Here is a 27,458-nt window from a genome sequence, read left to right on the forward strand (position 1 = left end):
TACGCTTTTAGCTACAAGCATCGCCATATTTGCGTGAGCTGCCTTCTTCTTGCCCGTGCACCCACGCTTACTTCCCCAAGATTAGCTCTGCAGATCAATTCTGCCGTATTCGTTCGCTTGGATTTTCTGCCACGGCATGTCGATGATTCAGAGCACGCTGGTATTGTATCAGTCTTGCGTTGTTGGATGCGCCTCACATTAAATTGATCCACAGGTGCGGTAAGTATCACCCACCATACCACACGCCCAACCCGCATCGTGCATCGGCATCATCAGCAAATACCACTCTGACGCTAGCGCCACCCACTTCTCAGCGGCAAAGTTCTCTCGGGTTCAGCTCTGAGAATAGCCCAGGTTTCGTCGTAAGATCCCTCATGGCGACTTTTTCGTCCCAAACCGTTGGGTTGAGTGTCAACCAACACACGCCTTGGCGCTTATAATGTCGTATTTTCTTGTGCAGAAAACCACCAAACAGAAAAAAACGAGTCCAAACGTGATCTTCGAGCCTTTGTCTGCCCTAGCTAGGGTGGTTACTAACAAGGTAGCCACTTAGTTAGCTTCTTGCTGGTCTGCGCCTCTACCCTGCCTTACCAGATATTGGTCGACGGATATAACCGTGCTTGCTTCCCTCTCTCATTAAAATTGTCTTGGACACCAGTACTACTACTACTTCTAAGCTGGTGCCTGTCGCATCTGGCTCAGCCACGGACGGCGATCTGACTGGATCACAGGCGCGGGAGCATAGGCTATTGCAACACACATTTCAACAATGAGGACGGCATGTTGGTTATCTTATTATTATTATGTCTGCTGCTGCTGCTCCTGCTGATGCTGCCGTCGCTGCTTTTTCGAATCCCAGCTATCGCTCGTCGGCTTCGAATATCGAACCAGACATACGATGAGCACACGCAGAGGAAACTTGATGAGATAGTTTTTTTCAAAAGAAGCAGAAATCTTCAACCTCTTTTCAAGATGGGCTGGATCATGCGGTCTCAGCCCACGTGGATGCGTCGCGCCCTCTTGACTCTTCCCTTCGCCCTCCTCCTGCTCCTCTTCCTCGATCAACCATCGCACTACTTCCCACTACCTGCCACCACAACCACATCGTCCACGACCGGCAGCAGCAGCGACGGTGGTCTCTCCTCTTTCTTCCGCCCTGCCCGCCCCATCTCGGGACACGCGCACCTCCACTCCCCCACGGTGCAATCCTTCTGGCGGCTCCTCCGCGACGAGCTATTCCGGCTCACGCCCGCTGTGGACCCGATCCACCAGCCCGACGATGGCAAAGTAACCGGGGAGGACCAAGCCCCCGAGAACCTCGACAACCACCCGCGCCCGAGTCTCATCTACCTCGACGAGATCACCAAGACCACCCTGCGCACCTCGCACGATGCCATGCTTAAATTTGCCCGGGGCCAGGCTTCCTCCGAACTGCCGTTTCAGGTGCGCACCAGGGGCATCGTCACTACGGCTGGCGGGAGCTACTTCGGTATGGTGGTTGTTTCGCTGCGCATGCTGAGGAGCACGGGGTCCAAACTCCCCGTGACGGTGTTCCTCGATACGCACAAAGACTACGACCCGCTTGTCTGCGGGGAGGTTCTGCCTGATTTAAACGCTGAGTGCGTTGTTCTCTCGGACCTGCTGGACACGGCGCCCCCTTCGACGCCGCTGCTGCGGTACCAGTACAAGGTGTTCGCGATCCTGTTTTCGCCGTTCCAGGAGGTGTTGTTCCTAGACGCGGATGCGTTTCCCGCGCATAATCCCGATCAGCTGTTCGATACGCAGCCGTATAAGTCGACGGGGCTGGTGACGTGGCCGGATTTCTGGGTCAGTACCGCAAGCCCGCTGATATTCGACATCACGCGGGTCAAGGCGCCACCGCTGGCAGCTAGGAAGAGTTCGGAAGCGGGTATTCTGCTATATGACAAGGCGCGGCATGCGACGGACTTGTTGATGGCGCTGTACTATAACTTCTTCGGGCCGGACTTGTACTATCCGCTGCTGGCCCAGGGCGCGGCGGGCGAGGGGGACAAGGATACCTTTTTGCATGCGGCCACGGTGATCGGGGCCGAATGGTACGATGTCAAGAGTCCCGTCACCGTCATGGGACGATGGCTCAACGACACGTGGCATTCCTTTGGGATGAAGCAGGCGGACCCCGCGGAGGAGTGGAATATTAACGGTTTCACTTCACACTCGGCGGTAGAGTCGCAGCTTCGATCCATCGGTACGGATCGAGAGACTTCGAAGCTGGATCCTGGGAAAACGCTGAACGACCTGCATCAGAGCACGCTGAAAACAGCAAGGCCGTTCTTCATCCACAACAATATTGTGAAGTTCGACATTGAGCGCATACTAGAGCCAGGCAGCGCTTTGTTTGATATTAACGAGGCAGGCCATTTGCAAAGGGTTTGGGGTCCACAACAGGATGTGATTCAAGATTTCGGGTACGATGTCGAGCAGGTACTCTGGACAGAGTTGATCGTTACTGCGTGTCAACTCATGACGATGAGGGACTGTCGGAGGATGAAGGACCTTGCCGCAGGCGTACTTGCTGTGCCGTAACGTTACGGCTTTCCCGGAAGACTAAACATACCGAGTATGAGAAGTTGTGGTCTCAGGTATAGAGGGGCACGAGCCCCGCCATGCATAGTATATGTATTGAGGGAGCCCGGGCCCAATTCGAAATTGATCCCCCCACGCACCGTCAAACCGCCGACGACTGTCCGAATCTGAGGACCTAGAATACAATTTAATCATTCTTTAATGCATAAAGACTATGAGAATGCTTAGGAAGAAACCAACACCAACTCCTTCATCGCGCCATAGCTAGACCTTAAATGCCTTGCTACCATGCAACAAACCCCAGGACTCCTTGGTCAACGCCACCCAGTCAGGGGCGTACTGCAAACCTTCGTCGTAAGCGGGGATCTTCCCCTTCGTTGCATCATCCCAGTCGCAATACACCAGGCCGCGAAGCCCTGATTCGGCATTACGCGCATCCCATTCAACGTCCACTGTAAATGGCTTGTCCCATTCGCGGCGGTAGAGCAAAATGCTCTTCACACCTCCTTCGGGCCAATCCCCGAAACGATCATCTTGACTGTTGCCTCCGACGACCTGGAAGGACGAGATCGCCTTATTGAAGCGTAGTCCACATGTTCTCGTTTCCAGTGCATTAATCTTAAAGCGTGCCTGGTTTGGAGCTTTGGGTCGGGTGATGTTGAGTGCAATCCAATCCGTGTAGTTTCCCCTTGCCACCGCAGGACTGACTTTGGAACCATCGTAGGAACAAGCAACGAAGTAGGCCTGCTCTGGATTCGAAGACTCGCAAGTGACATTCTTGCCCAAAGCCGATGGAAGCTCTGCAATTGCTTGACGCACGTATTCATCAATGCCCGTGTATTTGATGGTTGAGACGCCACTGTCCAGATCAATCGTCTGTCGGAAGTACACCTTGTACCTGCTCTCAGCAGAGAACGGGAACACCACCAGATTGTAGATCAACGTAGCCACGAATACTACGAGCAACAACACGGGTATGTGGTGCGTTATCCGGTGCACGAACGGAGTCAGCGGGAGTAGCGTCATTATGGTGAAAAACGCCACGAGCAGGTATGGTAGTAAGAGACTGCTTCCATCTGCGCCGGTCTGGTTGACCGATGCGACAAGCTCGAGTCCAGCCTGACCGAACAGGATAAGAAGGAACGGTCCCAACAGGAGGAATTGCAGAAACCACACCCAGCTTGGTAACTTCTTAGACCACTCCTGCTCGTATCCGAAAGACTCGTGTCTCTGATCTTCCGTAGCCTTGGACTTGTCCTTGATGGCGCTAATGGAGCGACGATAGATGGTGCCAAAGGTCGTGCCCGTACTGTCTCGGGAATTTCCTCCAACTAATGGACTAGTTTCGGAGGCTTCATCAGAATTACCTTCGTCATCACCGACATCATTAGCACCACCTCCCATCGAGCTATGCTCAATAAGGTCATCCGCGTGCGGCACGGCATCCATGTGGTCATGGGCCTGATGTTCATCATGCGCCTTCTGGGCGAAAGCCGTTTTGGTCGGCAAGGCAAACTGTTCGCAAACCGTAATAACGGCAGAGAGGAATACCGCCGAATGAAGGAAAACGAATACATAGCCGGCAGCAACCCGGAATCTGTCCTCATACACAGTGGTAACCACCAACAAAGCCCACGTGATGATGAAGAGCCAGAGTATAACGTAGCCTCGGTGTAAAGCACTGGGTCGAGCGAAGTTGGCGCTAGCCATAATCGACCAGAAGGCGAAATAGAATAGAGACATCATCATGGACCAGCTGTAAAAGCATTAGCGTTTCGCCTGGAGAAGAGCGTGGGTGAATGTGACTTACACCGTGTACTCGTGGCTGTAGATGACAAGGGGGTTGATCTTTCTGAGCAGGTATGCCGACCCCACAACCAAAGCCACGGAAACCACAAAGGCGAGTAAAAAGCGAAACATTCCCTTACGCCCACCGAGCACGACAGAGTCCAGGACAGATCCTTCATAAGGCGATTTCCTCGAGGAAAAGAAATAGTACTTGTCACGCTTAACGAGGACATACGTGAATAAGATCAGTATGAGCGGCGAGACGATAAGTAGCGTAAGGGACCAGGCAAACATGGGCCGCAGGCCGAACATAGCAAAGCCTTTGCCGAATATGTCGAACCACACGCCATCGGTGCCAGCTCCGTTGGAGACTTTCCTCGGATTTCGATCACGACGGTTCCCAATAAACGTGCTGCCAGTGTCGCCCGAGAGACCTTTCACCGTGTGCAAAGAACTCGATAGCATATGCCATAAACTCGCTCTGGATGCGTGGCGGATGTCGTCCTGGTTGGTATGATATCGAGCGCGTGGCCGATAGAAAGCCACATCCATTCCGCGCATGCCATACACATCTTTGAATACCTCGTAATCTGTTCCACTGCGAATCGCCTTTGTCGACCACGCATCCGAGGACATGACGGTGCCGAACGGATGCTCCGTTCCCTTGTAGGCGTTGATCACTTCGAGATCAGTGGCTCGAAAAAGATTGGCCCTTCCACCTGCTCCTGCTCCTTCGAGATTCAGGAAGGTGTGACAGAACGGCATCAGAGAGGAGTATCCGAATACTCTGGCGCCATGAAGCCCATCTTCCTCATTGTTATTGAGGAGTGCGACGATACCTCGCTGGGGCTGGTTTCCCGGGGCCGTAAAGTAGTTGATCAGCTGCAAAATTGTGATGACACCCATGCCATCATCCGTGGCTCCATACCCACTAGATACGCTGTGCGAGAGTCAGCATAAACATGACGCGGCCAATGCTGGTCCCAAGACGAGGGGATCTCACGAGTCGAAATGAGCATTCACTAGGACACCACCTTTGCCAATCACTTTGTCCGCTCGAATGTACCCATCTATATCGAACCACCAATCTCGCTGGGGGTCGTCTTTGCCACGAATGTACACCATGATGTTGTTGCCCTCAAAATACGTCCCAGCGCCTTCAGGATGTCGCCCAGGGTATTGCTCGGTCTTGGGCAGCCTCGCGGGGTGCGTTAAGGTTACATTGGTGATGGTATCATTGAATATGACAACCTGGGATGCGTCCACTTCATTGCGCTTGACGATTTCGCCGATTCGAAACAAGAGCCAATTGCGAACATCGTCGTTGTTCCGACTGTTGTACGGATGATAGGCTCGTGTCAATGTGGCCAAGTCGGACCACGCGTCGGTCAAATTGATGCCAGAGTATAGCGTCGGACTGTGCGGCGGGGAAGGGACCGTCTCGTGGACTATGATCAGGGGGATGAGCAAGGCGAGGTAGATGACTGTCGTCCAGAAGGTCACCGAGAAGGGCTTGAAGGCAACGGGATTAGGCACGGCCATGGCGGGCCGATGTTTCGCACCCGATGCGATTGTGGAGATAATCTAGGTGAATTTGAGGGGCCGTAGAAGTGAGTCTGGAGAATGACGGATCCTCTTCGCATCAGAGGAGCGAAGGAAGAGGCTGCGGCATCACCCCCCAGTGTTTGGTGCTTGCAAATCAAGATCGACCACCTTGTCTCCTACTGCCTACCCCACCAGCTAGAAGTTACAGAACAGAATAAGCGCAACTCTAGTGTTGAAGCCAACGAGATGAGCTAAGGCAATTGACTGTAGTAAAGTTGCACCGTTTTCGTGTCAGCCGCTTGGCGGTATATAAAAAACAATAGCTTTCCTTCCAATGACCGCGGGTTGCGATTACCTGTCGCAGAGGGTCCGAGCAAGATGTCACGATTTGTCGTCATCACAACCTCGAGAGGTGGGGACTTGGTGCTACCGATTAAGAGCTAGAGCTAGACCGACCACCCAGAGCGCATCTGATGAATGGCCTGGCCCAAGCTCCAGCGGTCCTCTGTAGCTTCCGTTTCTATCCACCTCCAGTTTACATTTGCTGCAGGTGGGATTGGCTGGAACTCCACAACACAAGTTGTGCAGCCCTACATGCAGCCGCAGCCCTACAAGAACTTGTATTTTCCGCGACGACGCTGATCCCCTACAAGTGCTTGCAGTTCGTCACTCGGGCACCTAATTCAGTGGCTTAGCACGACTGTGTCTACCTTCTCGACGAAGATATGTCTCATGTTACGCCGCTTCTTAGCTTTTCCTCACTTCCACCTCAGACTTTATGGAGAGGTCACATGGCCTTCGGACAAGCCTTCGGCTTATTCGCCTACAGTATCTGGGATCTCGCCTCGTCATTTGGCAGTCAAGCTCGTCTTGGATCCTCGTGTTTCCCCCTGCTTGAGCGGTCTCGGGAAGCCAGTCGCAGGAGCAGGATCAAGATGGCCAAGCAAATATATGAGACATTGGCCAGCAATAAGGTCACGCATGACATGTTGCGTGAAGTTGCAAGGCTCTGCAACAAGAAATAGGAAACTTGGGGGCAGGGTTCTGACAAGCTAGGGAAAGAAATTCGATCGTCTTGTTTGCTTCTTTAAACATTTCTAGCAGGTGAGAGCGTCAACCTGAGTGCGCGCCGATGCCGAGGGCAATACCTGCCCGACACCACCACGGGCAGCAGCTCCTACACACGTGTCTGCCGTTAAAACTTTAATGATGGCAGCATCTGCTGGGTCACTGGATTGGTCGTGCATAGAGACTGGTGAGCGTGGGCTTGCAGGCGGCCTGTTGACATCACTGAGGGGAGATACGGATGCTATATATGGCATCGTGAGCTCACACACAGCTGCATGTGTAGCTGCTGCGAGCTGCTTTGGAAGTAGTTGCAACTTGTTCTTGTTAGAAAGATTTTGGTTCTAACTTGCCGTAGCAAGCATCGAGAAAGTGTCGCTCGACTTCATCCGTTCCCACGCTGATGCACTAATAGAGGCGTTACCAATATCCTACATCAAGGACGCAAAGTTATGTGGCACCCTCCTCGACCCTGATGATTCAACGGGGCTCATCTTAGGCTTCCATGCCGCTTTGTCGTGAATCTAGAGGAACCAGGTTGCTGGCCTGGAATAGCACGGCTTCAACGCCAGGGAACACACCAGGAAGGGCCGGTCAGCCTATGGGTGACCAAAATGTTGTATTTGAACCCTGGACATCCTGACCTTGGGGGCTCCGAAGTTGGTATCAAAATTTCATCACCTCTAACCAAATTATTCAACTTCATTGAACCTTTAATGGTCCCTTTCGTCTCGATTCAACATATGAATAAATCGACTGGTTGGCTTCTAGGAAAGATGACCCGCCGCGTCTAGGAAAGGATAGATCACATCAAGCAAAAGATGCCTCCAGATAACAGTTGGGTTGAGCAGAACAATAATCGGCGTGTGAAGGCCAATGTGTTCGTAGGCGACTACAAAACCGAATGTTTGCCCGACAACATTTCTGAACTGTTCTCGCTATGTGGAACTTCTTTATAACAAAGCATCATAGTCAGTACACACCGCGAGGCTACGGAACGTTAAACTGAAACGTTCATCACTCATCACATGTCCATTGTACAAGTGGAATGTCCTTATTTCTGTCTACGGATTTGTTAGTCATACAGAGTGCTGTCCGCCATTAATCCCCCTATGTTAGCAGCGGTCCTGATTGCCTGGAGCAGATCGCTGGACCTCGACGGGAAATCAACAAATCGTCCTTAAGGCTTCTGCAGTAGAAACCCTAAGGGGTGAACCTCAATAATAACAATTGATACAAGTTCGATCATGCGAAAATAAGCTGCTGTTAGCGCCAGAGAGACTGGTCCTATCCATCTCACGCTTAAGCACCAGGAGGAGGCGGGGGAGGCTGATCGCTAGGAGGGGGTGGAGGTGCTTCACCGGCCGGAGGAGGCGGTGCCGCACCGCCAGCGTACTGCTGGATCAACGCATTCAGGTGGTCAGGAAGGCCGGGAGGAGCACCAAGCCCAGAAGTACCAGGCGGAGGCGCAAGACCAGGAGGAGCTCCCATACCAGGTGCGGCACCATAGCCAGAGTACGCAGGGTAACTTGGGTATGCTGGTTGAGCAACCGGGGGTTGGTGCCAGGGAGCAGCGCCAGCGCTTGCGCCAGTGCCAGCAGCAGGTGCGCCGCTGTTGTAGTTCTGACCGCCATAGTAGTCATTAGCACCCTGGTTGTCAGTGCTACGATTGCGGTCACGCCACGGGGCAGCAGAGCCACCATCGTTGGCCGACTCGTTGTTGCGCGATCGCCAGGGAGCGGCAGCACCAGTAGGGCCACGCTGCCAGGGCTTGGCGTCTCCGGCCCCAGCATAAGAACCTGGGCCAGCTTCGATGCGAGCGGGGGCAGCACCGGATCCGCCACCAAGTTCTTGCATGAGTTGCTGCGAAAATGTTAGTTGAATGTCGTCTGATGAACAGGAGGGGGAATGAACATACCTCGTACTCGCGGTCGACAGCATCATCTCCACCAATGCGGGCCGCAGGACGAGTAGGAGGACCATCATTGCGCCAGCTAGCACCCTTCTGTCTGTCGGGACAGTCTCTGGCCATGTGACCAGCGTTGCCACAAACACGGCAGATGATGTTGGCAGTGAAGTTCTGCTTCTCAGGACAGTCATACTTGCGGTGGCCTATCTGACCACAGTTCTGGCATGCCTGGTTCTCATCGTCACGGAGGGTACCGTTTAGGGCAGCTAGCTCTCTGAGCTGGTTTCTCTTGAGTTCGTTCTGGCCCTCAGGGATGGAAGCAGCCTACCAATCGTTAACATCTTTTTTTTCAAATGCAGGGCAGCGGAGGTGGGAGTAACACTCACGGTCTCAATGATGTTGTGGATCAACTTCTTGGCTTTGTTGACCTTCTCTTCAGTATCTGCCATGATCAAACAGTGGAGATCCTCCTCCTGGTTGCTTGCGTGAGCGGCGTCGGATCGGCCCTTGCCTTCCTTGACGGAACCTTTACCGCGGATAGCAATCTTTGCCTGGGATTCTGTTTCCATTTTCTTCAATGTGTTGCCACGAGGGCCAATGAGTAAGCCGACTTTAGTAAGAAGAGCTAGTGTTAGTAACTGTAGCAAGTAAAGGGTAGCAGACACGAAAATTAGATATAGCCAGGCCGGTACACATCACATAGAGAGTAGGTGCGACGGCGGCGCCTGGCATGAATCTGACTAAGGAGGGAGAGGATCATGGTTAGAAAGGTTAGAGGGTTAGCAATCTCACTGAAGTTAATCTCCGGGTAGTCATTGACCGGCACGTAGACCTTCTCTTGGGTCTTGGTCGGACGACGGTAGTCCTGAGGTGGGTGGTAGTTAGGAATGGTCTTCATAGCCTTCTCAATCAGCTTGTGTCGCTCGTCCTCGAGGCGCTTGCGATAGCGGTACTCGCGCGTGTTGACACGGCGACCGTAGTTGTCGTACTGCGGCGGGGGCGAGGGAGATCTGTGGATGCAGTTAGTTAGTATAATAAATGTAAGCGCTGGATGATGGATGATGGGCGTGACATACCTGTCTCCATCAGCTGGGACGACATCGTCAATTCTGAGTTTCTGGCTGATTTCCTCGATTCGCAGGTGCAACGTGTAGGCCTCGAGCTGCTCGCTGGTCATGTTGGCGACAATCGCGGTGGGCAGGCCCATGAGGCCCGCTGCTTTGTTCTCAGATGCATCTCCCCATCGGTTGCGCTTCTTGCGGCGGCGAAGTCCATCGGCATCGGTACGCGGCTCAGGGCTGCGACCGCGCTTCATTTCGCGATCAGCACTCCAACCGCCAACATCTGGGCTGTCTTCATGCTTGGCAACAGAATCATCGGGCTCGCTGCCAAATCGTCGCTTCCCCAAGGGGATATTGTTCGATCCCGTAATACCTTGATTTCTCCAGGCCATGATGGGTAGCTTCCAGTGTCGTCACTGCTGGTGTGGTTGGCGTTGATGTGGAAAAGATTAATGGGAGGGACGGATGAGGACCTGGCGAGATAAATATGTGACGGTCACGGTCGCTACTGCACAAGATTTTGGTTTTCGTAGTTTTGCCTCATGCTGTGCTGCAGAAAGCTGGAAGCTGGCTTGAGCTCCTACTGGAAAAGGGGACCGCCGATAGGTCCGTGCACCCGGTTAGAATCTGCGTGTGGACAAATCTCGATCTGTCATAGAACTCGACAAGGCCAGATAATGATTCACAAGCAGACAAGAGCTCTGCTCAAGCTGCAACCAAGTCCGGACGCTACGTCTCGGATAATTTTGAAATACATGGGTGTGAAAACTTTATACGGGAAATTGAAGATGGATTTCAGGATTCTGCCCGAGTGAGAATACTCTATGATCTTGGCATATCCTTCGGCCCTCGTTACGCTGCTGGATGATGTGCCAGTATGGTTCACGTTAGCCTGTTTTGTTAGAAGTTTTATGCAAGATAAAATTCATATCAGGTTCCGTTCAGATTCAATGCGTAAAGATATGCTTAGGGGGGGATATAGCATTCCACTGTCACGACAAGCATCAGAGGTTTTGGCAGTAACAGCATTTTCACATATTAAGGCTCGCATGATTCAATACGTAATCAAGTATGAAGCCATTCGGAGTTAGGGATGTCCGAACAATAACTAGCACTTACTACACCTAGTAGACCATTATGCTGTTTGTCTGTAAGGATATCATTTGAAAACATTATATTCAGTGAGATAATACCCATTTCGAAATGCTGCAATTATTGTTGTTAGCCGTCAGATGGATATAGCTTCTATGGTAAACAAGTGATAATAACCACATTACTCATTCCTTACTCTGCGATGATCCTTCTTTAATGGTATTGTCGATGCTTTATTTATAGTACTAGCTTGTTGACCTCAGTGTGTAGATTGAACAACCTTAGGATCATAGACAGAGTTATAGCTGAAAGATAAAAAGTATTTCCGGTTAAATAATATGAGTACTAACTGTAGGCCTCTAACAGTGATGGGGCCGCAATCATTCAACGAACCAACCCCCCAAATTGTCAGATCTAGCAGCCAACACCAAGCTATCAACATAACCAACTGAAAGCACATCTTCTCTGATTCACTCCCGTGTCTACAAACTGGCATGGGGGAATCCTTCAACATATATACCACCGCACAGTCATACAGCCAAAATGGCCAACACAACGTCGTCCCACCGTTTCCAGAAATTGCCAATAGAGCTACGTCTGATTATCTAGAAGCATCATGCCCTCCCCACCGATTCTCTCCTCAGTTTCTTGTATTGTTCAGTTCGACCACATTTAATAACTTTAGACATACTCATTCCGGGGGAAATTTCGACAGCGAGTGGTCTCATTTAGGTAAACCAAGAAGCTCGCCATGCCGTCTTAGATGGGGGGGAAATATCAAAATTGAAAACAAGGATTCCGGAACAGACAGTACCGAGTTTCCACAGGTTTAGAAAACGTGCTGATTAGTCCTTTATGCTAATTATATACCCCTTTACTTTTGTTGACTAGGACAGGTTCTGTTCTTCCCTACTCATTCAACCACTGAGGAGTGCAACACATCTCCAAAAAAGAAAAAAAAAGTTCCCACAGCTAAGATGCAGAGTTAAGCTGTGGGCCTCGATCATTTCCGGATGGACTCGACGACGGCTATACGAGGACAGGTCGAGTACCTTGTCCGAGAAGCCGTCCTGAACTGAGTATCCATTCTTCGAGGCACGCAACCCGAAGATTTCAAGCATATGCGCCAGCTCGTGTTCAAATTCAAATGCGGAATTATTACGGCTTTGCCTCAAGAGGTAGAAGGAGCAACTGACGAGACGAACAAGATAATTTACCCGCGTGGCCCTTCAACCCTTGGAACTCCATGTCATCAGCAGAGACGAGCAATCTCGTGGGCATGCTATGAAAGTGATGGTTGATGACGGGACTACGACCACACTCAGAACGTGGGCAGACACTTTGAACCCCAAGACAAAGGAGGATACACAAGGGCTGTGTGGCTATCATGTCGACGTCGACGTTGCCGTAGGTCGACGGAGTCTTCCACCGCTAATGCTGGTAGTAAACCACACGCTTGCTGCACCCCAGATGGCCCAAGATGGTTTGTTTACCCTTAAGCTCGCGCACAAGTCTCCTCCTTACCTTTGTATCTAACCATTGTTGATAGTTGCCTTAGATGTCTCCTGCATCGTTCAAGTCTGCAGCAAAGTACTCGCAGTCAGGCCGAACAGACACATTATGACCGCTGGTGTTTGATCCAATGTACACATGAGAAAGCATGTCTGTATATATATGTCAGTAGCATTTGAGCATGGCCTTGTAATGACGAGGAGTATTGTGCCATGGTCATAGCAGAAATGAAGCTGGCGATTTCGAGGACATCCTGTGATGAGAGTACTAGGACTGACTTGGCAAAACTGGTAGAGCAGAGGAGCCCCTTGTTCCAAACGCGAACTACTTAGACAACCTTGGCAGATGGGCTAGAGAGGGATCAGGTAATCGGGCAGCACTATCATATTATGTAGCCAGAACTGAGATGAGAGGATTAGCTGAAATATACGATACTAATGAATGCCCTGGAGGTGAGACGACACTTGAATCAAACAAGTATGGTTTCTTAGTGATGCTTTACACGACAAAAGAAAGATGGCCGCTAGTCTGCATTCATGCCTGCCACCTTCCAGTTGTCTTGATTTTGGCTGCTCTAGTAACAAAAAAGTAGACATATACACATCTGCCATGCCAATTCCATGACAGTCCCTCTCCTGGCCCTGGTGACAACCTCCACATCCACACCCATTAGTCCATGGGCTGGCTATCCGGTCTAGGGTTGGTAACGGGGTGGTTGTTACTTTATTTAGACTCTTCGGGGTACATATCCTCCTTGAGCACAATACCCAGCTCCTCCCGCAAGGGCTTCAGCTCGTCCAGGTATTGCTGGTACTGGCCGTTGTTCTCAACCTTGGCCTTGATGCCCTCGAAGATGCGCACGGCAGTGGGGAAGTCATTGACTCGGCGTGCGGCCTTCAGGGCTGCGACAAGGACGGTGGGCGAGGGGACGAGATCATAGGCGAAGGCGTTGTTCAGGTTGCGCTATTGAGGTGATGGTGTTAGCTAGGGTGGTTGTTTGCACTTGGCTGTGGTTTGGGGTTCTGGGACGGAATTCGATATGACGCACAAGCCGGCCATGCGATCATACGATGTCCCAAACACAAATTGGTCATGGAAATTGAAGACGAACCTGGAGTTCGAAGACATCTTGCACACCCTCAAATTCCTTCTCATATCTGTAAAGTCCTTAGATTAGCCCTTGATAGCCTCAGATAAGCTTTTACAGCCGAATTGGACCCGTCTGAGAGCTTGAAGGCCTCCTCATGACCTAATAGGCCCGATTCAAATGTGAATTGGGTCCCATAGAAGGCTCCTTCGACTGTCCGTGGGCTATCGAGATATGCAGAGAGACTCACCTGGCAGTGAACTCCTCGAAAGTCTCCTCGTGATCGCTCCGTCGTGCGACACTGGTGCTGAAGTTGAGGCTTGAGCCAGCGATCAATCCTGGCACGAAAGCGCCTGCGCGGCTGGGAGTGATGGGTCGGTATGCGCGGAAGAAGGTGCTTGAGGGGCCGCGGGCGATGGTTCGGAGGATGGCGGAAGAAGACATGGCGACGGATTGACAGTGACGAGAGCTGGTGGGAGGTTGGGGTTGGTGTGCTCGGTGTATCTCCAGAGTCGTCGGCTGAGGGAGCAAAAGTGTCGAAATATCGTGGCAAGAGAAAAGGAAGTCGCTCAATGGATGCAAATTCACGACGGTTGATTGGCCCCGCTTGTGACCCAGGTGGAGCTTCCCAAGCTGGGCCAAGACGAACCTCCTCCCATCACAGTGGTGTGGCCCTCGGGAAAAGCTGGAACATAGCTTCATGCAGGTGGTCAATGCAGCATGTTGCTACAAAATGGGAGGGAGACAGATCGCAGCGCCATTCCCAACTGATTGTGCAAACAATACTACACCGACGTCATTATCGCGTCTTTGACAACTGAGCATGTGCAGCTGAGATTCATTCTACAGTTGTTGGGATTATCAGACGCTGTCCGTCACACTTGCACGTGAAACTTTGGCACTGTTATCATTGTCGCTCATTCGGATGCGACCTGAACACAGGAACCTGCAGGTGAATTGACGTGAAAGCACCAAGCCAGTAAGCCCAAGCAAAAACTGACTTGCTGCTCATATGATGTTGACACGTTCAATGGGCTAGGATTATCAAGCTAAGAAGCTGTTGCCTCTCATCAACTGTAACCACAGTGTCCATCCAAGTCGAATGCCCAGGGGGCACAGAGTCTTCATCCATGAAGAGCAAGTGCATTTGAAATTGGGATGCTGAAGGTGACCCCTAATTGGCCACTACACGTACAGCATACCCGAAAATTACAGCAACCTTGGAGGGTGCAAAAAGTAGAACACGGGTCCAACACCAGCCTTGCAGAAAGGCTGGGATGATGCAATGAAACACCTCTCTGGAAGAAACATGGGGAAAGTCTATCTTTACCTTTTGCTTTACCATCTTAACCCATCAAACTGAAAATTGAAATCGACAAGCGCATCATTTCTCCACAATCACTTAAGGGGAGATCTAGCTCTGCGAATACCACAGATATAGGTGAGGTTATCCGATATATTGCTTTAAGATTACACCACAGCCTAGTCTTTGGCGTAGCGGGGTGCCGACGGGCCCGATTGACCAGGGTTTGACAGGTACAGGGAGCTAAGAAAATTCCCCTTTTGTAGAAGCCACGATCCGACTTGCGCATCTTCAAATACACTCTCATCAACCTCTTTCGCCCAGCGAAATTTCTTTTTCTTTTCTGCTTCTTGTCTCTCCTTCGTCCAGTTTGTCGTCAGAATTGCGCAATCGAGATCCGCCATGGCCAGCGCATTCCCAGCGACTCTGTACGAGTCAGTTCCAATTCCCACGCTGGACAGGCCGTTTGGCGTCCACCTGTGGCCCTACTTCAGCAAAGCCTTCGAGCTGGTCGCTGGCTACCCGGCCGAAGACTTCAGATTTGAGGCCGGCAAGACGCCGATGTCCACGTTGAGGGAGACCTCCATCTTCATCATCGTCTACTACTCCATCATCTTCGGCGGACGGGAATGGATGCGCAATCGGGAGCCATTCAAGCTCAAGACACTATTCCTGATCCACAACTTCTACTTGACGGCCATCAGCGCCATCTTGCTGGCGCTTTTTGTCGAGCAGCTCCTGCCAACGGTTGTGCGAAAGGGTGTTTTCTATGCCATTTGCAACCATGATGGTGGCTGGACGCAGCCTCTTGTTGTCGTGTACTACGTAAGTACAGCCGTCGCAGCGGCGCCAAGGGGTCGTACAAGCAAGAATCGTAGCTAACACGCCTCTCAGTTGAACTACCTCACCAAGTACCTCGAACTCCTCGATACCGTCTTCCTGTTCCTGAAGAAGAAGCCCCTCACCTTCCTCCATTGCTACCACCACGGTGCCACCGCCTTGTTGTGCTACACCCAGTTGATCGGTAGCACCGCCGTTTCTTGGGTGCCCATCACTCTCAACCTGACAGTTCACGTTGTCATGTACTGGTACTACTTCCAGAGCGCTCGCGGAGTTCGCATCTGGTGGAAGGAGTGGGTCACTCGTCTGCAGATCGTCCAGTTCATCATCGACCTCGGCTTTGTCTACTTCGCCTCGTACACCTACTTCTCCTCCACTTACTTCCCCAGTATGCCAACCGCAGGCAAGTGTGCAGGCGAGGAGTTCGCTGCCTTTGCAGGCATTGGTATCCTCAGCTCCTACCTCGTCCTCTTCATATCGTTCTACTTCGCCACATACAAAACGGACAAGAAGGCGCCTAGTGCACGCAAGACTCTCCGACGCATGTCTAAGGCGGAAGCCCCCGGTTCACACGTCGTTGCAGACATCGCCGACCTTGCGAATGCGAAAACCACCGGCGTCAAGACAAATGGTGTCAGCACTCGGTCGCGCAAGGCATAATGGCCCTCGTGGCCCAAACTTGTGGCGTTCTTCGGCGCGGCGAATTTGATCGCTGGGCTGCGCCAAACAGTTTTGCCTGTGGTATTTTTACACCAAGGGCAAAAATGTGACATCATCCCACGCGAGATTTGCGACGGTTCACGAAGATTCAACATATGTATTAGTACCTCGACGACCTGGCGTTCAGACGGCTGTGATGACTGGAAAGTGGTTGGTTGCATATCTACACATATGAATGAAAAGTGGATTGAAATGACTGGAAAGCTCGCGGTTGGAACTATCTTACCAACCGAGCGAGCGACCGCACGCAGTTTCTTTATCGATACAAACATTGTAATGAGCCGCTACAGTGGCCTCTGCGGCAGGGGCTCATAGATGGAGCGGTGATAATAATACAATTGGAAAACCCACTAGAAGAATAAAAGCGTGATCCGCCGTACAGGCCCGCCTATGGTGAGCCAACGGTCTGTTGCTAGACCCGACAAGCTAACGAGATTCACTTCATAAAGTTATGTCAAATCCTTTTCGCTTCCACTGCGTCTACGCCATCTCCCCTGGAAGTTTGGCCCCAGTGTTCTCTATCGTAGATTGAGCAAGGCGCGACGCAACTTTTGATCGCTGCGTCGGCTGATCGCGCGTATAGCTGCCTCCTATTTTCCTGGACTTATTCTGTTAGAGCTGCACCCCATCATGGTGTCGAGTCAGCTCTAGCTGTTGTTTACACAACGCGGTGGCTTCCCCTAGCCTAGACTAAACGACTCGTATGAGGCTTGGTTATTGCTCAGTCTAGTGACGAGCCACTAGGTTGAGGGAGTAACGGTGACCAAGTAGTACACTTTCTTTCCGGGGGCGTCCCCGACGGTGCATCAGAAAAGCTGTCGTAGGATCCACTTATTATGTTCTGTCATTAGGTTATAGTACGAAGGAATCAAGTGACAGCTACCGAATAGAATGGTATGCATATATCATGAAACAAGCTGATATTACATAAGATTAAGACTTCATGGTATGTTATGACACGATCCTGTACCGCCTCAGGACAGGAGGAAACCTGTAATGTAGCCCAAAAGTAATACCTGCCGTTTCGGCAAGCCGGCTGGCCTGGCTGGATCAATAAACATCATGCGCTCAAGCGTGCAGCTTTTGTCCCACAGCACGGCGCTTCTTCGTGGATCTCTTCTTAGTTGCCTGCAGCTTCTTGACCCCGGCGTTCATGGCCGCGATGCGGCTCCAGTCGTACGAGTCTTCACCCAGGGACCAGGCCATGACACCGCCGAGGCCCTTAGCTGCGACGATCTCATCGAACTTACGTTGCATGAGCTCCACGGTGTCGAAAGTCCAGAACAGCTCGTTCTCCGCGTCCCACCACCACTCGCCTCCGTTCTCCTCGTCTGTCGTGCTATTAGCCAAAGCGGCAACGAAGGAGGTTGCGGTCGACGGCCCTTCGCAGTTTCCATAGCCGAGTTGGCAGCCGGTGCCACAGTGGGCGGCTGTGCTACCGCAGTAGCCGTACTGGCTGCAGCAGGTCGCGTTTTCAGGGGCGCCGAGGCAAGTGTTGAAGGTGTTGATGCCGCAGGATCCATCGGAGGTGACGGTCAAGTTGGTAGGGATGACGGGAAGGACCACGTTGGACTTCTCGAACGTGGTGGCACCACTGGTACCCGCATCACTGCCGTCCTCTAGTTCGGCTAGGACGATGGGGCAGCCGACGGGGGTGGCAGAGCAGTCCACACCAGGTTGCGTCTGGAAGAACTTGGCGTAGAAAGCAAAGCCGAGGTTGATCTTAGAAGCGTCCAAACCTAAGCTCAGGTAACGCTCGACAGAGGCGAGGGAACCGGCGACATCCGAGTGGTGCAGGGTTGCGTTGTCGCGGCGGCTCATCAGGTCATACGTCATAACATTGACGAAGTCAACGGCAGCGAAGATTTTGGGTGCTTGCTCCTGAGTGAATGCGATCATGTCCCTCTCAAGGCCCGGGACGGCGATGGACAGCTCCTTGGGGCTGATGGCATCCTTGATTTCCTGGAGGAATAGGGGGAATGTGGTGATTTCGTCCGTCTTGTTGGCATTGGGGATTTGTTTGTAGTCGGGGCCATTGCCACCAGGATACTCCCAGTCGACATCTGAATCAGTAAGTCAGAATGCAGTACACAGAAAAGGGTACGGGGGGAGGGGGAATTAGAAGGATGCACGTACCAACGAAATCGAAGCCGTGAGAGGTGGCCATGGCAGCCACGTTAATCGCATACTGCTTTCGGGTTTCTTCAGTCTTGGCTCCGGCGCCGAAGCCTTCCGTATCACCCCATCCTCCTATCGCAATACCGACTTTGGTGCCGTTGTCAAACAATGCACGGACATCGGCGAGTGGCATGAAGGGCGTGTAGTTGCCGGGGGTCGCTCCGACGAACAGCGACGAGTTGGCGAAGGCCGTGATGACATGAGTAATTCCGCCCGTCACATCCTTGGTAGGTGTTGTGAGATGATACCTGCCGTGTCGTTGTCAGCCATCTAGAAGAGATTTCAGAAGATATCTAGGGAGGTAGACTCACTGGTCGAAATACATGATATTGCGGAGCGAAGAGCCGCAATCGGCGAGGGCACACCCGGCGAGGGTGACACCGGTCGTGAAACTTGCGGTGATCTTCATGATGATGATGATCAAGGCTGATGTCCAGTGACGAAATGACAAGTAAATGAGTGGCTACGGCTAAATAAGGCCGTGGTGAATGAACGAATGTGTCGAGGTGGACGAGAAAAGGAATCGTCTGGAATCGACAGTTGCGAACCTATCGCTTTTAAACTCTTCGCATGTTTCTCTAACTCGCAGGTATTCCCTGTCCCGTTCAGGAGATTCGTGATGGATACAGAGTTTCCCGAGTCAGGCGCACGCTGTTGGGCCAAGCTGTTGGTACCAGGGTGGGGTCGACGATGCTGTTTTGATTAATCTTCTTTGTGCCTTGCCCCTGTGTCAAGGTCCTTGCCTGTTTGCTTGCCAATTGCCAGTTGAACACCATGGAGCGATCAGTTACCCAAACAGTCCGCATTAAATAGCCGTACAGAGGCACAGGCATCCCCGCAAGATGAGCCTTTAGAAGATTCCCAGCTGGGGAAACCCGACTCTTCAGCCCAACCGGCCGCCCTACAGTAGTCAAAGTGCTGCGCCGCCGGCTTTCGTCTGACATTGGTATAAACTCTATTTAATGACATAAGAGAGCATTGCGCGGAGCCAAGCATACCGATCCGCAATATGGAGAAACTGCGCCTGCTTTCCACTCGCTCCTGGGGTAGGCAGGTCGTCGACGCCGATTGTGGGGCCAAGAAATGTCCCGTCTGCCGTCTGCAGCATGTTACACAACCGGCCCCCGAGGCGTTGTGACCAACGCGGCCATTCGATAAAGTCACGCGGAATCCGTTTTGCTGCGATCAGGTTATCACCCAACCTCTCCGTCTGCCGCATTCAGCTGCAGTGACTAACTGGCTGCGACTCAAATGCCAAACCGCTCGAATGCAACACTGACGCCTGATTGCATGTTGATGCATCTACTTCACCCCCGTCGCCCCCCGCCCTCCTTTTCCCTTCCACCCACATAATCAGCTCGGGAGCGTGGTCCCCTGGAATTCCGTATCCGAGCAGGTGAGTTCGAGAAGTATGGGTATTGCCCCAAACATGACACTTTCTGACAGCGAGTCTCGGGTGTCTTCGGCGTGGTATTTCTGGGAAATGGCGGGCGGGCCCCTTGCCTTGGCGACAACTGAGGCGCAGCTGAAGGGCTTGTCAACCCTTAATCTAACCAAAACAGCCGCCGTCCTCCATTGCCCATATGCAGCTCTTCGTATGAGGCCCCTGTACTTGGCAGGAGAGGGGACCTACAACACTGGTCTTGAAGCGTGACGGCTGTAGACAAGTAACGAAATAGCTCCCGGAATAGAAGTGCAACACGCTCCACACCCACCAAAAGCAGGCTTGGCCAGGTAACCCTACCCTTTCCTGTCGATGTATTCCCGGGTGAGCCGAGCCAAACAAAGCTAAGCCTTTAAAGTTTCCGTATTGTTCAAGTTTACAATAGTATAGGCGGCAGGCTCGAACAGTGGTTTCCGCCCGATGCATTTAGTTCTCATTCTTCAAAAAGACAGGCTTCGTCCTGCTCCGACCATGTTCACGTACATGTTTGGCTAACAGTCGATCTCTTACCACCTTACCAGAGCGTGTCCAACCATTGGAATTAAGCGATTCCGCTCTAACACTTCAGTCAAAGGTCTCCTTCCGAGCCTACAGGAGGCCTTCTAACCTTTTTCATGGGCAAACTTCCGCTCTTTGCCTACTAGAAGCAATGCTAAATCGCAAGACGAGGCTTTCGGGACCAGCAGCGAACTCCACTCAGCCTTCTACGATCAATATAAATTGCCGTCCTGCCAACTGAAACTGAAGCTGGTCCCGAACGAAAGAATACCTGTCTCATGAACAGCGCCATCGCGCTCGGTAGCCGAAGTACAGAAATATGAGGTCACGGACGCTATAACGCTTTTGGTTGTCTGTCTTCGTTCCATCGGGGCTTGCTCTGGCAGCCCAGTACAGAAGCATGACAACAAGGACATTCGTCGACGGGTTTGAACGATAACAAAGTCTTATTTGCTCTTGGTTCGGCAATTGACGTCGGGGTAGCCATTCGAAGGCCTTCGTTGATATAGAGTCGTCCCAACAACAAGGAGGGGGAATTCAGTCCAAGTTTCGGTACGTCGTCATGCTGTCCTTTCGACGCCTGCTCATTGGAGCATGTGCAGACTTGCTAAGAACACTAGTGAGTATCGTCCGGTAAGAGGACCGCTGCAACGAGTCGAGAATACTAGACGATCGAATCATGGCCACCGTGACTGGCACCTTGAAAATGTTGAACCGCCATGAACAATTCCGATGCACCCTGACACTAAGCAAATACCGACTCCATCGAGGCAACGCATTCCACCACCCCTTACGACATCGGGTGTCTCGACAGGAAAATAAAGGATCCTTCCCAAATATAGAAAAGAGCACTTTACTATGAGTAAATACGAAAGTTAAGAACTGCTCGTCAAGCCTAAACACAGCGGTTCGACCCACTGCGTTAGCAGTGGTGGATCAAGTTTATTTTTAATAGGTTTGTTTGCAAGTATAGGGTCGAGGACGTCTGTCATTTTTGACCGATACTTCCGAACTTCACCAATTCACAGTTAGAAGCATGTAACGAAAACGCCACAGTCGGCTCCGCAGCCACAGCCAATACCAGAATTTGAAAAGGCTAACAGGGTTGAAGACGAAGACCCTGTCAATTATACTCATTATACTCGGATCCGGCCGAGAATCACATGTCGGCGACCAGGTACAAAACCCATAGCACTTACAAATTAGCTGCAGTTCCAACCTGACTATAGGATTTAAGCGAACTGAGGTACGTGCATTTCCTGTTCTATACACTATACACATTTATTAAGGGGGTACCCGCGGTTTACGGATTACTAGTATTCGGAAGTGCCGTCAAAAATGACATGCGGCCGAAAAAAGACGAACAGGACGTCCTTAACCCATTGCTAATGGGGTGAGACCGCCGTTTCTAGGCTTGACGAGTGTACCTTCACAGGCACTACTGCAAAATATAGCAATAACCTACTACGTTCTAATACTCTTGTACTTCGCTAACTTACCGTGTAGCTACCCTATAGCCGCCCGGTAGCGATCCACAAATATCCGATACGTATTCGTGACCTTTTAACAGCCTCTACTATCAGCGTCGCACAAACTGTGTAAAGAGCCGCATCGCACCGTCTCCGTTGTATATTCCAACTCCAGAGCCGAGTGTTCTTTAGCTGCGGCAGACCTCTATGTGCAGGCCCTGGCCATAAGCGCAAGTGTCCGATTACCGGGAAGCACCTGAGACAGTGGGAACGTTGATTTCCATTGGCCAGCTGGGTCCAAGCACGAAGGCATGCTCAAGTGAGTATGGCGGTCACCATGCCCAATGGAAGCCACCAAACGGAGCCCGCGCAATTAGAGCTCTTTCACGTTTAATGACAAGTGGACAACCCCACGATTTAGCATTGAAGAGCGGCCAGTGGATGGCAGTGACGCCAGGGACCAAGACGCAACTTTACCTCAACATCGAACTCAATTTCGACTGGCGATGATGAGCTGCCATCTTTCACCATATCGAGTCACTTGCGCATCGCAGCCTGCGCCAGGGCGCAGTACTCGTCCCTGATACTGTCGTCCTTGATACTATCACGCCAAGCAACGTCTCGAGTCCTCTTTGCATGTGAGCGTGTATTTAACCGGCTTACGAACCTTGCGCATCGAATAACAACCACTAATATCGATCGATGCAGTGTGCCGTTTTCCTATGTTCTCGAACTCAATTCAGGATTTGTCCGAGTTCGAGCCGCGGTCGACGGCGGCGCTAGAAGACGGTTTGCCCGCCTAAGCACTACCTTAGTTGGAACTGGACCAACCAGGACGGCCCCCCCCCCCCCCCCCCCCCGGAATGCGACGGTACGCTCTACGAGTCTAACCGTATCCCATGGACCCCTTGATCCATTACCATCTTTAACATATCTTTTATTATAGAAAACACCATCATAACTAATACAAAAACATATTTTAATGCTAAGCCTTCGGTTTCAGAGCATCACGTGAATGCATCTAGGCAGGTATAACTACCGTCATATTCCGAGCCCCGTTCCTGTCATTCGTAAAGCTTGGCCACTGACGGCCGCTTATGGCCGCCTTGGCAACTCTCGTATAGACCTGGGCTAGTGGCGTTTGTCTTGGCTAACTTGTCTAGACTCTTAGCAGATTTTCCAGTTGCCTCATTAGGTCTAATCATGAACCGATGTTACACGGTTTTCTGTCTGCATATGGTCTGCTTCTCACGTGGCTTACCTTGCCCGCGAATGATCCTCTGGTTGTCAACAACCGTACAGGCTGTTGGTTGCAAAAATGTGAGCAAAGGTCTCACCAAAGTATAGCCAAGCCTCCTATCTACCAATGAATATCCTCCGCGATATGGCCACACGCACATATTCGGTAATGGCCCCGGGCAGCGCGCCAGCAGGCTTCCGGAAGGCGGCACCTTCCTTGTTGTTCGAACTCTCTCGTCCGCCTTCGAAAAAAAAAGTATAAGGTTTGCGGCTCCAGTAGCAACCCCCCTCTCTTCAAACCGTCATCCCTTCGTATAATAAACGTACCGTTGCTGCAAGTCACCCAACCTGTGCCTCCGACTTGGCAAGCACCTTACACCATGAGTGCTCTCGGGAACAACGTCCTCGACAGTGCCGAGGCCGCCAAGGCTGGTGTCACGGGCGGTCCCACTCTGGCCGCTATGACTGAAGAAGCTCCAGCTCGCGGCGCCTCTATGGATACTGGCAAGATTCAATCCCCATCATCGCAGGTATTAGAGCAATTCGATGACGCACCGAGCGAGGAGGACATGCACACGCTGCGGCGTGTGTCAGGCAAGATCAACTGGGCCGCTTACACCATCGCTTTCTGCGAACTGTGTGAGCGATTCTCGTACTACGGTTCTTCCATCCTTTACACAAACTTCATCCAATGGCCTCTACCCGAAGGGTCGAATACTGGCGCCGGCTTCGAGGGACAGTCCGGAGCGTTGGGGATGGGCCAGCGAGCTTCTACAGGACTCGGCCTGTTTAACATGTTCTTTGCATATGTCATGCCTCTATTGGGGTGAGTAAACTCTTTCGACATCAGTGGAATCCCACTTACCTGGCGATACAGTGCGTACATCGCAGATGCGCATCTCGGGCGGTACAAGACGATACATGTCGCCATTGCCATCTCGACCATTGCCCATGTCATTCTGACAGCAGCAGCTGCGCCTTCGGTCATTGTCAAATCCCACTCGTCCTTCGCCGCTTTCATCATCGGCCTTCTGATTCTTTGCATCGGCACGGGATTTTTCAAAGCCAACATCTCGCCTCTCCTGGCTGAGCAGAATACTGATACGCGAATGCGCGTCGAGGTCAGAAACGGGGAGCGTGTGCTTGTGGACCCGGCAGTTACCAACACCCGCATCTTTCTTTATTTCTACTTTGCCATTAACATCGGCTCTCTCACGGGTCAGATCGCCATGGTATATGTGGAGAAGTACGTTGGGTTTTGGCTGGCATTCTTTCTTCCCACAGTCCTCTTCTTGGTCAGCCCCATCGTCCTATTTTTCAACAGGAAGCGATACATCCTCTCACCTCCGACGGGCTCCGTTCTCTCCAAGTTCTTCCGGATGTTTGGCTATGTCATGAGGGGCAAATGGACCTTGAACTTTGCCAAGCTCAAGCGCGAGTTCAGCTGGGATAAGGCGCGGCCTTCCCATGTGCCTTTGTCGGAGAGGCCTCCATGGATGACCTATGATGATGCCTGGGTTGACGAAGTTCGTCGTGGTTTGAAGGCCTGCAAGGTCTTTCTGTTCTTGCCGCTGTTCCACCTGGCCTATAACCAGATGACGAACAACCTCACTTCTCAGGCTGCTGTGATGGAGCTCAACGGCGTCCCGAACGACATCATCCAGAACCTGAACCCCATCTCTATCATCATTATGATACCGTTCATGGATCATGTGCTCTACCCTGGACTTCGGAAGCTCGGAATCAGCTTCACCCCCATCAAGCGAATGACCCTCGGCTTCTTCTTTGGCGCTCTGGCCATGGTTGCTGCGGCGGTCATGCAATACTACATTTACAAGCTGTCCCCGTGTGGAAACTACGCCGCCGACCCTGACTGCTCCGGCCCCGCTCCTATCAACGTGTGGGCTCAAGTCGTCCCCTACATTTTCATTGGTATCGCAGAAATCTTCACAAACGTCACATCATACGAGTATGCGTATTCCAAGGCACCCGTGAACATGAAGTCTCTCGTCATGTCGGTCAACTTATTCATGAGCGCATTTGCGAGTGCCGTCGGTCAGGCCTTCACGCCGCTGAGCGGCGACCCTCTGCTCGTGTGGAATTATGGTGTTGTGGCGGTCTTGGCGTTCCTGGGTGGCGTGGGCTTCTGGTTCTGTTTCAAGAAGCTCGACAAGGAGGAGGACAAGTGGAACACGATTACCAAGTCTGAGTTCCAAGGGAAGGATTTTGGCAGCGCGGCGCGGGCCGAAGAAGCTCACTAGGTTAGAGCGGAGAAGGGCGAATGTAGGGGGATTGGCCTATTTGTTGAGCTGCCGAGCCGCACACTTGAGGATCGCGCTTATCGGTGGAATGCATGGTTGACCCTGACCAAATTCCGCAAAAGCTGCGCGAGCCGATTTGTGTGTTAGCTGCAGTCTATCTAGTAGGAGTGCGTTCACGGCCCCCACAGTGCATTGCAGCAACATCAATCTAAAATACTCGGGGCTAAGCCACGTGTAGGTGCCTGTTTCAACGATATTTTACATTTATTGGTACATTTGGCGGCGAGAAATGGCGCCGCACCTCCAACTGCTCCTGAAGCATCCTGCCATCCTTCGTCTGTTGAAGAAAGGCGCAGCGAAAGGAATACTACGTCATGGAAGATAAAGCAATAATCCCCTCACAGACCTCCTGGGTTTTCCCACTGGAAAGAGGTCGGTGGTGTTTTCCGTAATCGTGACAACAACCAAGCAACAAAATGAGCGGCAATGGAATTTACAGCACTCTCGAAGTCGCGGGATCGGAGATCGTGGAGAAGTTCATAGTCGTGCCACCGGAGGAATCCCCCGTAAAGTCCAAGATGGCGGGGAGTTCGCGAGAAGCGAATTTGCCCCAGGTGGATTACAATAAATCGTTGCCGGAACTCGTGCAGTCGCGGGACGAGGACCTACCGGAAGCTCTACTGGGCCAGCGTTCCCACGCCAAACCATGGACGCTCGAATGCGCGGCAAGTGATATTACCGAAAACGAGAAGACGATATGGGGTCTGAAACGACGCAGGTTTTATATGGTCGTGGTTGTTGTGTTGTTCGTTGCTGTCGCGATTGCCATCGGCGGCGGGATAGGGGGTACGATTTGGAGGAACGGTTCCAGGGGCAACATCCCGGCGGATCCTTCGGTCAAAGTCCACTCGTCCTCGAAGCTGGCAGCTGCGAATTGGACCGACCCATTGGGAACCGAGTACTACGCCGTTTTCTGGCAAGCATCGTCCGCGGACTTGATGGTGTCGCTTTGGTGTTCTACATCCAACTGGACAGTGAGCAACATCTCGACCTCGGTCTCCGTGTCTGCGATCAACGGGACGCCCCTGGCTGCCGCTGCTCGTGGATATCCCTACACGAGTCTAAGTCTCGGCGGCTTCGGTGTGACGCTCTTCTACCTCTCGCCGGAACACACGGTGGAACAACTCTACACAACGGATTTTGAGCTTGGGAACTGGACCAAGGGCACGCTGTCGGAAGCTGGTGTGAAGTGGACTGCGAATCCAAGCTCGCAGCTTGCGGTGTGGTGGAGTCTGTGCGGCACGGGATGCACGGGAAACCTGCGAGTGCTGTACCAGGATGATCAACAGACCTTGAGGTCGTTGAACTCGAGCAATTGGGGGAATGCGACGAGTGTTAAGGCGGAGCTGGGCGTCGGGGCAGGTATCACGATAACGGGACTTACGGTGAATTATGATCAGACGTGGGAGGGGCATTCGACGCAGAGGTTGTATTACCACGATGCGGGGATGGTGCAGGAGGTAGGATGGGGTGATGAAGGGAATGCGGAGGACGTGATTTCCGGTGAGCGGATTCATATTTATCTATTCCCTTTCCTCACCTTATTACGATGTATACCTACCCCTAATGTTTCCCTGCTCATAAAACGTAGGCAGTACCATTTCCCTGGGTGCTTCCGTCTCGTCGCCTCTTTTGTCGGCGGCCGCGTTTTCACGAGACCTTGGGCAGGGGAGGAGGTATATCTTATTGACTGCGATACGGACCGATGGGACTTTGCGGGTGACCTACTTCAACAATGGGCAATGGACGAGTGTCGATACGCCAACCCTAGCAGGGGCTCCGTCGACTGTCTTTTCTGCGGGCACAGTGGTCACGGGAAAGG

The 27,458-nt window shown here is 52.1% G+C and overlaps 7 protein-coding genes across 7 annotated transcripts; 4 read left to right on the forward strand and 3 right to left on the reverse strand.

Moving 5' to 3' along the window:
- Nucleotides 1-1,005: 1,005 nt before the first annotated feature.
- Nucleotides 1,006-2,565, forward strand: BCR38DRAFT_329666 (mannosyltransferase putative-domain-containing protein; the record flags this gene model as incomplete). Its single annotated transcript, XM_040854897.1, has 2 exons — nucleotides 1,006-2,182; nucleotides 2,240-2,565. The coding sequence occupies 2 exons, from the start codon at nucleotides 1,006-1,008 to the stop codon at nucleotides 2,563-2,565; spliced, it is 1,503 nt and encodes a 500-aa protein (XP_040720986.1).
- Nucleotides 2,566-2,829: 264 nt separating this feature from the next.
- On the reverse strand, nucleotides 2,830-5,895 carry BCR38DRAFT_479891 (uncharacterized protein; the record flags this gene model as incomplete). The annotated part of the gene is made up of 3 exons (XM_040863214.1): nucleotides 2,830-4,321; nucleotides 4,376-5,293; nucleotides 5,357-5,895. The coding sequence occupies 3 exons, from the start codon at nucleotides 5,893-5,895 to the stop codon at nucleotides 2,830-2,832; spliced, it is 2,949 nt and encodes a 982-aa protein (XP_040720987.1).
- A 7,365-nt stretch (nucleotides 5,896-13,260) lies between these two features.
- BCR38DRAFT_404489 (cytochrome c oxidase polypeptide VI) lies at nucleotides 13,261-14,068 on the reverse strand (the record flags this gene model as incomplete). Its single annotated transcript, XM_040857848.1, has 3 exons — nucleotides 13,261-13,500; nucleotides 13,649-13,694; nucleotides 13,875-14,068. 3 exons carry the CDS (start codon nucleotides 14,066-14,068, stop codon nucleotides 13,261-13,263), a joined length of 480 nt encoding a protein of 159 aa, XP_040720988.1.
- Nucleotides 14,069-15,329: 1,261 nt separating this feature from the next.
- On the forward strand, nucleotides 15,330-16,427 carry BCR38DRAFT_453958 (GNS1/SUR4 family-domain-containing protein; the record flags this gene model as incomplete). The annotated part of the gene is made up of 2 exons (XM_040861657.1): nucleotides 15,330-15,752; nucleotides 15,822-16,427. 2 exons carry the CDS (start codon nucleotides 15,330-15,332, stop codon nucleotides 16,425-16,427), a joined length of 1,029 nt encoding a protein of 342 aa, XP_040720989.1.
- A 1,128-nt stretch (nucleotides 16,428-17,555) lies between these two features.
- On the reverse strand, nucleotides 17,556-19,074 carry BCR38DRAFT_331541 (family 18 glycosyl hydrolase; the record flags this gene model as incomplete). The annotated part of the gene is made up of 3 exons (XM_040855064.1): nucleotides 17,556-18,550; nucleotides 18,624-18,913; nucleotides 18,977-19,074. The coding sequence occupies 3 exons, from the start codon at nucleotides 19,072-19,074 to the stop codon at nucleotides 17,556-17,558; spliced, it is 1,383 nt and encodes a 460-aa protein (XP_040720990.1).
- A 4,702-nt stretch (nucleotides 19,075-23,776) lies between these two features.
- BCR38DRAFT_330210 (POT family-domain-containing protein) lies at nucleotides 23,777-25,576 on the forward strand (the record flags this gene model as incomplete). The annotated part of the gene is made up of 2 exons (XM_040854940.1): nucleotides 23,777-24,141; nucleotides 24,193-25,576. The coding sequence occupies 2 exons, from the start codon at nucleotides 23,777-23,779 to the stop codon at nucleotides 25,574-25,576; spliced, it is 1,749 nt and encodes a 582-aa protein (XP_040720991.1).
- Nucleotides 25,577-25,850: 274 nt separating this feature from the next.
- On the forward strand, nucleotides 25,851-27,365 carry BCR38DRAFT_9821 (uncharacterized protein). The gene is made up of 2 exons (XM_040865826.1): nucleotides 25,851-27,139; nucleotides 27,232-27,365. The coding sequence occupies exons 1-2, from the start codon at nucleotides 26,053-26,055 to the stop codon at nucleotides 27,324-27,326; spliced, it is 1,182 nt and encodes a 393-aa protein (XP_040720992.1). The 5' UTR covers nucleotides 25,851-26,052; the 3' UTR covers nucleotides 27,327-27,365.
- Nucleotides 27,366-27,458: the final 93 nt, after the last annotated feature.

This window comes from Pseudomassariella vexata (genome assembly GCF_002105095.1).
Source record: "Pseudomassariella vexata strain CBS 129021 chromosome Unknown BCR38scaffold_1, whole genome shotgun sequence".
In the NCBI taxonomy this organism is placed as follows: domain Eukaryota; kingdom Fungi; phylum Ascomycota; class Sordariomycetes; order Amphisphaeriales; family Pseudomassariaceae; genus Pseudomassariella; species Pseudomassariella vexata.